General features: G+C 41.2%; 1 protein-coding gene across 4 annotated transcripts in view; it reads right to left on the reverse strand.

The window, feature by feature from the left end:
• Nucleotides 1–7291: 7291 nt before the first annotated feature.
• Nucleotides 7292–14019, reverse strand: part of RBM20 (RNA binding motif protein 20) — a 33055-nt gene continuing 26327 nt past the window's right edge. For all 4 annotated transcript variants that reach the window (XM_088670616.1, XM_088670617.1, XM_088670615.1 and 1 more), the window contains one exon: nt 7292–10727. In XM_088670616.1, the coding sequence (XP_088526742.1) occupies nt 10617–10727 (111 nt within the window). In that variant the 3' untranslated portion in view covers nt 7292–10616. The remainder of the gene's footprint in view (nt 10728–14019) is intronic.

The following is a 14019-nucleotide window of genomic DNA, read 5'->3' on the forward strand; positions in this document are numbered from 1 at the left end:
GGAATATCTACTGTATATGAAAAATGCAACTAATGGATTTTTAGCTCAATGGATGTTCTTTGCACACATGCCAGAGACCACCTGACTGAAGCTCATGGCTCACTGGTGTCTGTGGACCACAGTTTGCAAACTCTGCAGGGTGGCAATTCAGAAAACCAGTGTCCCACCCTGTAAAAGTATCTGTTTCTGGGCATTGTGGGCCGGGGGGGGGGGCAAAGTAGCTGGTGAGCTGCCTGTAGTGGCATTTACACTACGAAAAGCAGAATTTGTGAATCGTGGTCCCACATGATTATTAAAACGCAGATGTGATATAAACAGAGCTGAATAATATATATCACGTTTTCAGCCAGGTGATGCTCTTTAAAATATATGCTGAATATAAGAAAAGGAAGAGGGGCCCAGGGTGTTTTGCAATATGTTGATAACAGAGCCAGACAAGTCTTTTGAGATCACAACTCATTTGTTTTTCTGTCCATTCTTGCCGCAACAAGACATGCACTCTGGAAGCACTCCACCTACCAAGAGCAGCGCAAGAGAAAGTGCACCATCATCTGAATGAATTCTCCACGGAGAGAAACAAACAACGCTGAACAGACTTTGCTTCAGCATGAAGGAGTCACATGTCTGGTTTCCCAGCTACACCCACAAGTTTGAACTATTGGAGGCTATTATTACTGCTGTTGTGCTACTATTACTACATACAGTACTAACAGAAATCTCAGATACCAGAGTGTGGTTGCATAAGTAACCAATACATCAGCACCCAGATACGAGGAGGCGACACTGGTATGCGCAGGATAACCCAGTGGTTCACAGAAATTAATGCCCCCCCCAATCCTTTAGGGGAGGGAAAAACCTGAAAGAGGAGAGACCAAAAACTGAGTATATTTAGAAGGCATGGAATGCTTAACTGCCTGTGGAGAAGGGATGAGAAACCAGGAATGGGGCAAGGGAATAGCTTTAACACTTAACAGTGAGTGTGACACCATTTTGTTGTTATCATAATACTGTATTTAACATTTGCATAGTGCCTTCAAATATTCAGAGTGCTCCTCATGCATTATCTAGTTATAATCCTTACAACAACCCTGCAAGGTGCAGTGAGGGTTATTATTCCCCCATAGAGCAGATGGGGGCCAGTGGCTGAGAGAAAACAGCTTGCCTAAGGCTACGTGGCCAACTAATGGCAAAGCTGGGACCTCAACACTCAAACACTGATACCCTGATCCAGCTCTGGAGACCATCTCAGCTGTGAGTCCTGAAAGACCTCCTCCCTGCCTTGCTAGGCTTTTCCTACCTGGTCTGGGAGGGTGGTGCCCTGACTGACGGACTCCAAAAGTTGAGACTGCTGAACAGATGCTAGGGCTGGGATATGGTTTAGGAAGTTTTGTTGGGTGTGTTGCTGTTATTGATATTAATTTTTTTTGTATATTTTAGATCTTATTATGATTTATGTGGAAATTGTTTCAATTTGGTTGTATAACTTTTTATTTGTTGCTTATGGCTATTTTTGTTATGTTTGTAATTATCTTTCTCGTAAGCTGCCTTGAACATGGAAAAAGAGGCATACAAATAAAATTATGCAGGGATGCAGTGCTTTTTTCTGAGGGTACTCAAGGGTGCGCAGTACTGGCACCTTTTTCTGGAAGAAAAACATTTGTTAGATGTGTGACACTTACTGTAACAACTTCAGAGAGTACCAACATCATTTTTTCTAGAAGAAAAGCACTGCATGGGTGTATTATGTGCCACTAGTGCATGGTAGTAGTTGCCAGTAGTTGCACTGCTGTCTGGATTTGGGGTGCTTAAATATGGCAACCCTAACTGCAAGTCATTTTAGGCACTTAACAGGTTCCCCGCCTACTGGAACTGTAATTGGTGTCCTAGAAGCTGCCTTATAGCAGAGCTATATCCCGTCTTAGGTGCTGTTGCATCTCTGATTACACAGTATCGCAGTCACACAGCAACCTTTTATTGAGTGCTGTGCCTATGGATCTATAACATTCTTATCATGACTGAGTCGTTCTGGAGATAAGTGTGCAAAATGTGTATGCAAAAGTTGGCAGCTGTGCAGAGCATGGTCATTTGGGCGTTTACTTTCTCCCTCAGTAATTAATTGCAGAGCAATGGGTTTGCAAACAGTAACCAGTATTCATCAATCAGTCTGGGGATTTCAGTTATCAGTAAGAGAGTCCCAGTAGATTTGGGTGGAGAAACCTCAGTTGTCCAGAGTTTCTAGGCATGTGATCTTCAAGGGCTCTCAGTTAGTTAGCTAAAACTGCTAACAATGCTGAAGATAGGACTAATGCTTCATGCCTACTGATGATAAAGCCTTTGAGCTTTATATTATGAAGTTTTTCTTTCTTTGACTCAAGAAAATCTGATGTTGCATGTCCTAGGCAGAATAATGGTCTTTTGGGAGTGTGTGCAAGCTTTGAAGTTCATAGCATTTTTCTGCAGGTTGTGGATGCTCATGGTGGCCAAAATGACCTAACTTTCCATCTTCTGAGATGGACAGTTGTGTGGCTGAATTGTGTTTTTTTAATGACACCCAAACCAGTGTTTGAGTTTGGCAGCACACAAGAACACAAAAAGACACAAAAAGAAGGCTTTGCAATAAGTTTAATCGTATCACCTTATCTTTTTGTCTGGCCACAAGAAGGGCCTTATGAGATGATAGGATGTGCAGCTGACATTTAAGATAAGGATTTAAGATAAGATTGTTATCCCAGTCCCCTTGCTGAAGAGTCCTTGTTTGCTGCTGTGCCTTTCCCCATTTCTTCAGCCTCAACTAAAGAGTTAAGTTTCTTAGAAGGAAATCCGGATCCCTCTGTTTGGAAAAGATGTAATGTAATCAACAGAAGATGCATATGATCAAACATCCAAGCCAAGTGAAATCACCTGATTGATTCCAGTGCCACCTTTGCCAACTGTAATAAGCTTTCTTTGTTTGTTTTTTAACTGGGAAGTGGTGCTAAAGTGTGATCAGCAGTTTCAATACTGTATTGTCAACAAGTTCTAGGCAGAAGCAAGAGGAAGAAAAGAGTTACAGTATCTTTAAGAAAAATCTAAGTAGCCAGTAGCTGAAAGCTCTTGTATTTCTACAGGCAAATGTATGACATGATTCCCACCCCCAACATAGAACTGTAGTGTTGGATGGGATCCAAAGGGTCATCTTGTCCAACCCCCAGCAACGCAGAAATCACAACTAAATGGGCATCCAACCTCTGTTAAAAAATTTCCAATGAAGGAGAGTCCACCACCTTTCAATGTAGTCAGTTCCACTGTTGTACAGTTTACTGTCAGAGAGTTCTTCCCAATCACTCTTCATGATATGATATTTTAAGGAGCTCCCTAGATATTATCACAATGGAAAGAAGAACAGCAAACATTTAATTTACCTAGGGCAAAGAAAGCTCTTGGACTAACCCTGTTACTAGCCATCTCCAAGTGTTCAATTATCCTTGTCCTCAACTCCCCCCCTGTTAAGAGCGGGCAACTAATCTCACGGCTTCTTCCAACACAAAGGCCTGGTATACTTATACTAATACTACATGGCTTATAGTAATAAAGCCATGCATTGCTAGCCAACTGCACTGTTAATGGTCTTCTAATTGTAATAAGTTTACTTGTTTATCAATCATTTGCTTCAACCGGATGCACAGATACAATGAGCCATGTGCTAAATGCCACAAATGATATCATTTGCTACTAAGCACAGGTCTAGGCTGAGCAGGTCTAGGCAATTCTCTTCCATCTAACTACTGACTTGGCATGCAACCTTAGGCCACTCACTTAATATCTCATCTTCCAGCTGCTGCAGAACAATACTAATTATATACACCACATAAAAGTGCCATGCGGCTTATACTAATGATGCTTGCAATGCCTCTAACAACTGGGTTCACCTGTGGGTATTTGGTAGCTCCAAAGTCCTGATGAGGACATCTAGCACATCTCAGATAGAAAGCTTTTATTAGAAGTAGGCTATGATTTTGTCCTGGAAAATTTTTCATGAATAATGCAACAATGAATGTACAGGAAAAAGAAGTTGCCAAAGAGCTGTTGAGAACCACCTTTCCCTTTAAAACCCTTGGTCCTCCTGATGGTGTTGGACTGCACCAGCCAATGATCAGGAATGATCGGTGGTGGAATCCAACATCTGGAAAGCCACAAGTTCCCCACCCATGATTTACAGAAAATTTGTACATCATGTACAGATATTACTACTACTACTAGCTTACTGGTTCTTTCTCAAAGCAGAGCCCAGAGTGGCTAACAACAAATATAAAATACAACCAAAAATCCTAAGAAACACAATATTTAAAATGAATTAACCAGCATAAAATACATTTACTCCAAACCAACACAGTCAGTTGCACAGTAGTATAAGCCAATAGAGCTGCCCTCATCATGCTCCAAAGGCCAATACAAATGTTTCAAGTTGGCATGTGAATGTAAATGGGGAACAATCTGATCTGTACTGGGAGTTTTGCACATGAGATGCCACCACTAAGTATGTTCTACTGCAGGCATAAGCAAACATGGTCCTCCAGATGTTTTGGGACTACAACTCTCCATCATCCGTAGCTAACAGGACCAGTGGTCAGGGATGATGGGAATTGTAGTCCCAAAACATCTGGAGGGCCGAGTTTGCCTATGCCTGCTCTACTGCATGTACCACCCACCCTCTCCCTCTTCCAACCCAAAACATTTTCCCACTTCCTCTTTAGCCTTACTTTGGTGGAGGCCCTTCTCCATTACTGGGCAAAATTAAGAGATCCTGGTCCAGCTCCACCACTTAGTTCAAAGCTGTGACTACAGGCTGCATGGTGGCCTACTCATTTCATGCTCCAACACAAACATGGCTTTTCTCTTGAAACACACAGTTACTCCTCGCTGTGCTTGTAGAGTCTCTCTGCTTTGTTTGCAGCAGGCTGTGATACCACAGTGGGTGGAAATGGGGACAGGACATCAATTCTTAATTCACCTATTTTTCTTGCCTTGAAAGAGGACACTGGAGGGCAATAATGGCAAGTTCCCACTTTTACCTCAACGCAGTGTTACATGACTTGGATCTGCCAGCATGCCATAGCTATGTGACATATGACTTTGTTTTCAGAGCTGTGATCAGTTCCATTAGTGTGACTTCATTTTTTGCAGCCAGGCCAGGTTTCCCGTCAACAGATGCAGATCTTTCAACTCAGGCAACACCCTCCCCTCTAGTTCAAGGTAAGCGTCTGTGGCTGCTATCTGTTGAAGATAAGCTTAAGTAAGCCAAGCTGCTTTGCCAAGCCTACCAAATCCAACAACAGAATTAGTTGCTTTTTCTTTCTTCTCTTTTAAGATCAGAGAACGAAGAATACATGTTCAGACAAGTTCTAAAAGGCCTCAAGGAGAGATTTCATAATCCAAGATACGACATATCCCAAGTTTTGGAACGATGAAGGGTAAATGTTATGCCAAGGGAAAGGGGACATTTGCATCACAGGCCCCACCTAACACCGGGTGAAAGAACTTGGTAATTAACTAGTACCTGCTTAATGGGTTGCAGTACATGGAAACAGGCTAGTATAACTTGTTTAATGTAGTAGGAGGTTTCATACATACCTGTCTCATTCCTGGCTGAGCTGAGTTAGAGGAAATGGCGTATGCCATTGGCAAATGTTGATCTGATATTGGGTCTGGGTCACCTTATCCGTTACTGAATCCGGATCAATATGGTTTACTGATTGCGTGTCTTCTGCTTTCTGCAAGTCAGCTCTGTGGCTTAGTGGGAAAGCAGTAGAGTTGACTGGCCAAGTTTAATCAGATGTGTAATATTTGCCCTACAAACTAAGATGACCAGGCAAAAAGTCACTTTGGCCTTCATTCCCACAAGGATAATTAATAAATGGAAGGGTAATGCAATGTAGACTAAAGTAGAACAATTATGGCCTGCAGCCCAGTTTCTTCACCAGTTCCCTGTGCAGCAAGCAGGGATTTGGGCTTTATTCTAAAGCAGATGGAGCAGAGGATGAGAACGGTCTTTAATTGACGAACTATGTGGAAGCATGGCATCTGCACACTTTCCAATTGCCTTGCAAACTTAGTTTACAGGGCTTCCACCCAGCAACCTCAACAAAAACATTCAAGGTTCTAAAATGCAGAAGTGAAATTGTTCCCAAGAAACTGTGGGGAGCAATCTGATTTTTAGAAACTTAAAAATCTTGCTGTTATGGTTTAAGCTGCTGTAGAACACACGGTTTGCATTCCTCCACAGTGCTGCTTCTGAAGTGCTCCCAGCCTACACAGCAATGGAATTTCTGTCTTAAAAAAAAACATACACACAAGACTGCAATGCAAAAAACAACAACACACACCCTAAAATGCAAGACTGCATAAAACCTAAAATAAAAGTCTCTGCATCACATCTGATACGTAACTTCTAAACACCACATTTGTGTATCAGTTTCAAAACAAGTGAAATGTAGCTAATAGACATTCACTCACAAATATGCATCAAGTAGAATTATGAAATTCAAATTATTTATCCAAGAGATAATTGGATTGTAGAGCAGTTTGCCACTGGTATTTTAAATGTACTACTTCACACACAGTGTTAGATTAAAAGCTGAATTACAGTACTGACTCATGCCATTGCTGCAATATTTAACTGTCCAGTAGGGGGAATACAATATACATATGAAATCTAAAAAAGGAAAAGCAATGTATTTTAATAAAATGGAAAAGGAGAAAATACTTAAAAATGGGGACAATAACGAATTTCACCTGGCTTATTTCTTTAGCACTACCACAGGAAAGTTATCTGAGGTTCCTGTAAAAAGAAGTGCGTTTTAGTAAGCTTTCATCTATATCCTCTACCCCATAATGCCTGCTTAAGGCCTGTTTACACAGTTCTTCTGACACATGAACAGTTAAATCTTCAGCCATACCCTGATGTGCCAGAGTTATGATATGAACATGATTATCGTTAGGGTCAGGCTTTATTCTGGAACGACCTTCTGAATGCCTTGGCCTGGATGCAGTCAAACAAAATGTTTGAGCAGTAGAGGAGCCTGTCCTGGAATTGTCCATCTCAGCTGCAGAATCAGGGTGAGAACACTGAAGTTTGGACCCTGCATGTTAGCTTAAACAAATTAAGCTTAAATATTTTGGTTGCATTGCGTGGAAAGGATCTGGGGGAACAGGGTGTGATCTTGCAGCTTGCTCCTGACCTCCACAGTAGTGGCATTACGTCCACACAGAGAGGTATGTGCCATTGAAAGAAAAGATCATCAGTTCTTGCACAGCCATTAAAATTCTCTTTATTACAATAATTTGTACATTTTAATAAACACAATTTGAAATATCAGGTACACAGAGCAATTAAAACTTGTGATGCTTCCTAAATAACTTAAATTCTAATACATTCTAAATGTTTACAAGCCAATAATTAAACAAGATTGTGTGAACTCAATAAATAGTAACGTCTGGTCCAGTTCAAGTATATGCCAACAAACACAGACTTAACAGAGACAGAAAAACCCTGAAAGCCTGATACTAAACTAGTGTGCAGGCCAGTAGCATAGTTGTCAAGTTTTTTTTGGGGGGGGGCAATTCTTAGATTCTTTGGTTTTAGAATGAAAAATAATAATAATACATGGGATACTTAACACCCATTACAGTAGTAAGTAAAGACAAATAAGAAAAGATTACTAGTTCTAAATACTTTTTAAAAAATTATCTGAGATACTTTGCAACACTTTATAAATAAGAAAGCTTTTTACATAGTACAGTAGTAATAAATAGTCTGCATTGTGCTATACTGTACATACAACTTAATGTGTACAAATGACATTTGTGAAGAATTCAGTCAGGTATGAAAGTAGCATTTCTTAAGTTTCAGATTTTTGGTGCAAAAATTCCAAGCCAAGGTGGCCCATTGTTGCAAGAGAAGAGTCTCCCACCTCCAATGCCATGTGTGGTATCTCCCAGCAGGATATGCATCCTTCATTGGGAACTGCTCATGTCAGCATTTTCACTGATGGCAAAAGAAAGATCTCCATGTTCCCTCCACAGATTAATTTTATCTTTCCTGTAACAGTGCAAGAGTATTCATGTTTCTAAAAGCCAGTCGTAAAGATTTCTTTTATTGCTGGTTTTCATTTTTCTATTTTAAGAGACTTAACACTCTCTTACCCACCTTTGCAATTTTTATGCTGAAAGGTGGAATAAAATGTTTTAAAGAGGATGGATGCAAAGTTCAGTACACCTGATATGCGGGATTAGATGTGTGCTTGAAAGCCATGTCTGCCCCTGCCTCTTACTTACATTGCCTAGCCGAAGGTCAGGACCTCAAAGGCTCTAAAGTTTTGTTGTTTAGTCGTTTAGCCGTGTCCGACTCTTTGTGACCCCATGGACCATAGCACGCCAGGCACTCCTGTCTTGCACTGCCTCCCGTAGTTTGGTCAAACTCATGTTCGTAGCTTCGAGAACATGGATCAATGCCTTGTCGTGGCGAAGGGGCTTGAATAACTCAGAGAAGCTATGAGCTATGCCATGCAGGGCCACCCAAGATGGAGGGCCACCCAAGATGGCCACCCAAGATGCAGGGCCACCCAAGATGGACAGGTCATAGTGGAGAGTTTTGACTAAACGTGATCCACCTGGAGAAGGAACTGGCAAGCCACTCCAGTATCCCTGCCAAGAAAACTCCATGGACAAAGACAACAGGCTCTAAAGTTTATGAATCTGCAATGTGCTGTTTGACCTCATCTCTGATGGTAATACATGGAATGTTTCTGCCATTTAATGAAATGGAACCTAGCCTAGCATAGCTGCCAAGTTATCCCTTTTTTTCAGGGGTTTTCCATTATGCTGAATAGGCTTCCTCGCGAGAAAAGGGAAAACTCGGCAGCTATGTAGCCTAGTGACAGCACACACTAACAAGATAACAAAGTTAACTGAAGATGCTGGTTCCCTTTCCTAGCACACACACAAAAAATACTATACTATGAAACAGGAAATGTAAGATTTTTATTGGGAGATCTTGGCAACTGGGCGATTTTTGTCTTAATTTACTCATAGATAAGAAATTCTTAAAGGTGCCAATAGCAAGAAAATATAATATGGTAAACTTTATAAAGGCAGTCAATGATGGGAAGATACATTCTCCTATATTTTTCCTATAATTTCTCCTATTTTCTTTAAAAACATTTTTTTTAAAAAGGAAATGCAGCAAATACGCTTGCTCTGATTTTAGATATGGCTCAGCAACTCATATGGTACCTGGTGCATTTTTAAAAAGACCATCCTGTGATTAATGCTACTAACAGTTTTACAGAATCTATGCATTTTACCACTCCAAGCCTTACTGAAACAACAAAAAAGTAAAGCAGTTTACTTTAGTGGAACTCTGGGTGATATAAACACACATATTGCTGAAACACAACTATAATAATACTATATTGGGCACCTATATCATCAACATAGAAATTAATGGAAGTGAAATTCAAAGTCTGCTCAGAGCTTTAGCTAATCAATCATTAAAAACATTTTAATTAATTTAGATGGTGTGTCTGATCAACTGGGTAAATGCAGGATATTTTTTCTTTAAATATCTATCTGCCTTTCTTCCATCATTCAGCTCAAAGCATACCAGATGCTCCTCAATCATTTCCCCATGCAGGCACAGACTCCACCCAACCTGCTTAGTTTCAGCAAGGCTGCTGCATCTTGCGTTTTCAACTATGCCCTGGGACCAAACCTCCCCACCATCATGTGCCATCACCTCCCTCCTGCATCCCTCATTGCACATTCTAAGATGGTGCAACAAGTATGTTCATCATCTGAGACAAAGAAAGAAGTCCTACCTCTGGACCTCTTTTATTCATGTGCAAATTTATGCAGACTTAATACACTTATACTGTCAGTCGACTAAGGTTTCTTAAATTGGGTGATGGCTCTGAGTGAAACAAAATGAAGTGCCTAGTTGATTTCTAAAATTAGGAAGAATAAAACCTTAAGGAAAGAATATAAGAGATAAGCAATCCTACCAGAGGCAAAACTTGGAACATATTTAGTCTTCTGAAATGTGTCAAGGCCACTGAAGGGGGAAAGGGCTTCACTACTTCTGCCCCCCACCCCACCCCTATGTGGATTGTAAGCCCTTTGAATATATGAACTGTGAGTATTTCATACAAGACATGGATATTGTTATCTGATTGAACCAATGTTACCAGCAGTAACACAGCAATAACTTATAGATGTACTTACAAGACCCTTAGTTCATTGCTGGACTAGGTGATGTAAATAAAAGTATTTAAACCAAGGATTTTTCAGGTTATTTCTTCCTCACTCCCAGAATATTTTCACTAAACAATTTACCTGAACCAACACTGAGAGAATCCCTGAGAATTCCAGTTTAAAGACAGCTGTTGTGCCTATTACCGGCCGAGAAAATGGAGCTTTACTGCTATCAGATACATCACTTTGCTTCACTGTATTTCAAGCATTGTTTTTAAATGGTGCTGTCGGTGTAGATGCATAGAACAAGATTTTCATCATGCTTGCTTTTCAACAGTGCAAACAAAAGGTGCATAAGCAGGATCAGCAGAAAACCATTAGTGTTCACCTCATAGCATTTTCTCCTCAAAGTGAGGGACAATCCCATTATCATCTTGTGGCAAACTGCTTTCTTTCTCATTCATCTTCAGATTCTCTTCTGCAAGCTGGGATAGGTACTTCTGCGGTGAATGAAATAATGAAAATATAGGTAATTTGATTTTCAACCACATAACTTCATGCCTTCAAGCCACTGCCACATATGCTTATGTCACTCTATAGGGCTGAAGATGCCTTGAGGGATGGGCTCAGCTGGTAGAGCATGGGACTCTTAATCTCAGAGTCATGGGTTTGAGCCCCATGTTGGGTGAAAGATTCCTGATAAGATATCTAGGCCCCAAAACAGAAGTCAGCATAACCAGGCATTTACCAAGGCTCGCATGCCACCAAAGGACCCCACAGCTGAATGAAATATCATTATTTTACATCACGTTTTATTATTATTGATCTGCCTGCAACCTCCCCTCCCCTCCTGCCCAACAGGAAGAAAACCCAAAGGAACAGGTGGGAGAACTAGCTAGGGATGAGAAGTACTGCCACAGCAGTGGCTGTGAGCTCGTAGAAACAGCTGTCCTCTTTTTCGTCGCAACTAAATTGCTTTGTCAGCTTGTCCCTCTGGGCAGTGCAAGGAGGGGGAGCCATGTCATTTGTGTTTAACAGAACATTAATTCACTAGTGGTTTGTTCTGTAATACTAGCTCTGTTCAGAGCTTGATTTGAACAAGGTCTAAATTTGGGAACATGTGAAGTATTAAAGCAAAATACTTCTGAATATGTGTAGAGAGCCTGCTCCCGTCAAATTGAGTAATAATCCCATGAATATACTGTCCACATTATTTGCAGGACCGGGAAAGGAAGTGAAACACACCAGTCAAAACAACATTTATAATGTTCACTAGCTGGCCCTGGCACGCGTTGCTGTGCCTTAGTCTGTTAAATGGAGGCTCAGAGCACCTCTTCAGATCCCCCTGACCCTCAGAGTCCCCCTGTTTTACACATGTTATGTTTAAACAGGCGTATCCCTGTGAGTCCCCCCACCCTGTTCCGACCCATTACCTATCCTGCCCCCTCTTTCCCCCACCCCCAGGTCATCCCTGTGATTGGGGCCACCCTGTCCTGACCCATGACCTATTCGGTCCCCTTCCCCCCGCCCCCACCCAGGCAAGCCCCCACCTCCATTCAGCCTAGTCTTGAAAACGGCCTAGTCTGTATAGTTGAGCCGAGATACAGTGGGGAGTGAATGTTTTCTAGGTGTGTTACCAGTGTAGGCGTCGGTAGAGGGCGCTGTTGCAGAATCTCTCTTGAATTTCCCAGCTTCCCCGGCCCTCTGAGTTTAGTGCTCCAAACCAGTGGGTTTTACCTGGTTTTCCTGGCACAGGTGTGACATGTGGCCAATCTATGTGCATGGAAACACCCACGTATGCCCATGTGACGTTGTGGCCAAGTTTGAACCTGATCGGGCAAGCGGTTTGGGAGAATGCCGCGGCTTAACAATCATGGACTCTCTACATTTTTATATATACTGTATAGATAATGTCCAGCCATTCTAGTGCTCAGCCATGAAGGAGAGTAGGATAGCCCATCTAAGAGTTGCTTCACACACCAAACATAGTTTTAGATATATATTTGAGCTGGAATTGTGTACACATAAATATGTTTTCCCACCACACATATCATTCATATAGAAATGCCAGGGAATTGGGATTGATGTGGCTTCATGCTGCCAGGTACACCTAATAGTCCACGCAGGGTTGTTGTTATATAATGGCAGTGAGACCGTTTAGATTAGAAACTGCATCTAGAATCAGGGCCAGTTTATCTATTGCATTTGATATTAAGGGGAGGTGGTGGCTCTCCTATTAATTCCCTCACCCCTCCCCCACTTTATGGCCCTACTTTTGTAGCAGGAAGGGTGCTTCACGTCATTTCTGATCAGCCCCCAACTCCTACACGCTAAACTGCAACAGCAACTATGAACCACACATGATGTCACTTCTCTTCTGCTACTCACTGACACCACAGCCCTACACAGGGCAGTGCTCTTAGTATAGACCAGCTGTGCACCTAATGAGAAGCTGGATTCAGTATAAATGCACACAGGGGGTGTGGCAAAGCTGACGACTGTCTAAGTGCTTCTTCTCCTGACTCCTTGCCAAGGAAATGCCAGTTACTTCACGCTCCTAAAAAGGGATTCATCTGTTGCTTAGGTTCACTAAAACCATTAATGTATATAGACTTTTAATGAGCAAATGCATATTTTTCCAGCTATTTAAAACTGCTTTGGTCTTGGATTAGTGGCTGCCCTAAAGGGAGAAAAAGAATCCTGAAGGCAAGCCTTTCACCTGTTGCCATCTGCCCTTTCACTTAGACTTGTGCGTGACTTGCTACCGTGCTCTATGCAGCATTCTGTATTAACTTGCAGCATGCAGTTCATTTTCTAGAGAAAGGCCAAGGCTGGGTGACAGTTAATCTTCTTGTGATGTGTAACAATTTGATGCGCAATGACTTTTGATACGAGCAACAAGGGAATTAAACCAAAGCTCTTTAGCTTCTAGTTGGTTTTGACAACTTGCGAGATTTAACAGAAGGCCTGAACTGTGTTCGCACAAAATATAGAGGTCTGAAATGGCCAGCATTATGATGAAAACAGCAATGGAAGTTCTTGAAAGTCAGGGCAGAGAGCTGTAGGCAAACACATATCCAAATAGAAAAGGCTTATTTATCCAAAACAGAAGTATGTAACAATCTTCAGATCTTGTAATCTATAAGTTGTTGTTCTGTACCAGAAAATCCAGTGACTTACTTCTTTATTCACTTCATTTTACATGTAAGATACTGTATATTTCTAAACTGTCCTGTGATCTTTGGATGAAGAGCGGTATATAAATTTAATGTAAATAAATACATTTTGAAAGAAGAAAGCAAAAAGAGAAAAGGTGGACTTGAAAGTGAATTGGGTGTGCTTGCATTAAGACCTATGCTTTTCTAGTTACAGTATTAGAAAATATATTAGAAAATATAGGAGGAGTTCATTTGGTCTGCTTTGTTAGTAGATCAACAGAATTCTACATTCCTGAACTTGCTTGCAGGTTGGAAGACAACTATTAATTGGATTATGCAATTCTCCAGATTTTGTGCTGTGGTTAGGGAAAAATTAATACATTGAAATGAATTGAAAAATGTGTACTTCACAGGCAGAGAGTGTACAAAATGTGTACAATTTACATGTAGGCTTAGAATGTTCACAGAATGAACTTAGAGACTCATACACCCATCTCTCCTCACTGCTGTCTTATACTAGGTCTTTACTGAACTCAACAGCTAACAATCAATATCCCATTATTTGTACATGATACTCGCTGCTGAAAATGACTGCACTGCCTATAGATGTTCAACCAGGCACCCACCAAGCTGA

The sequence above is a fragment of the Zootoca vivipara genome, chromosome 5 (genome assembly GCF_965207765.1).
Source record: "Zootoca vivipara chromosome 5, rZooViv2.hap1.1, whole genome shotgun sequence".
Lineage (NCBI taxonomy): Eukaryota > Metazoa > Chordata > Lepidosauria > Squamata > Lacertidae > Zootoca > Zootoca vivipara.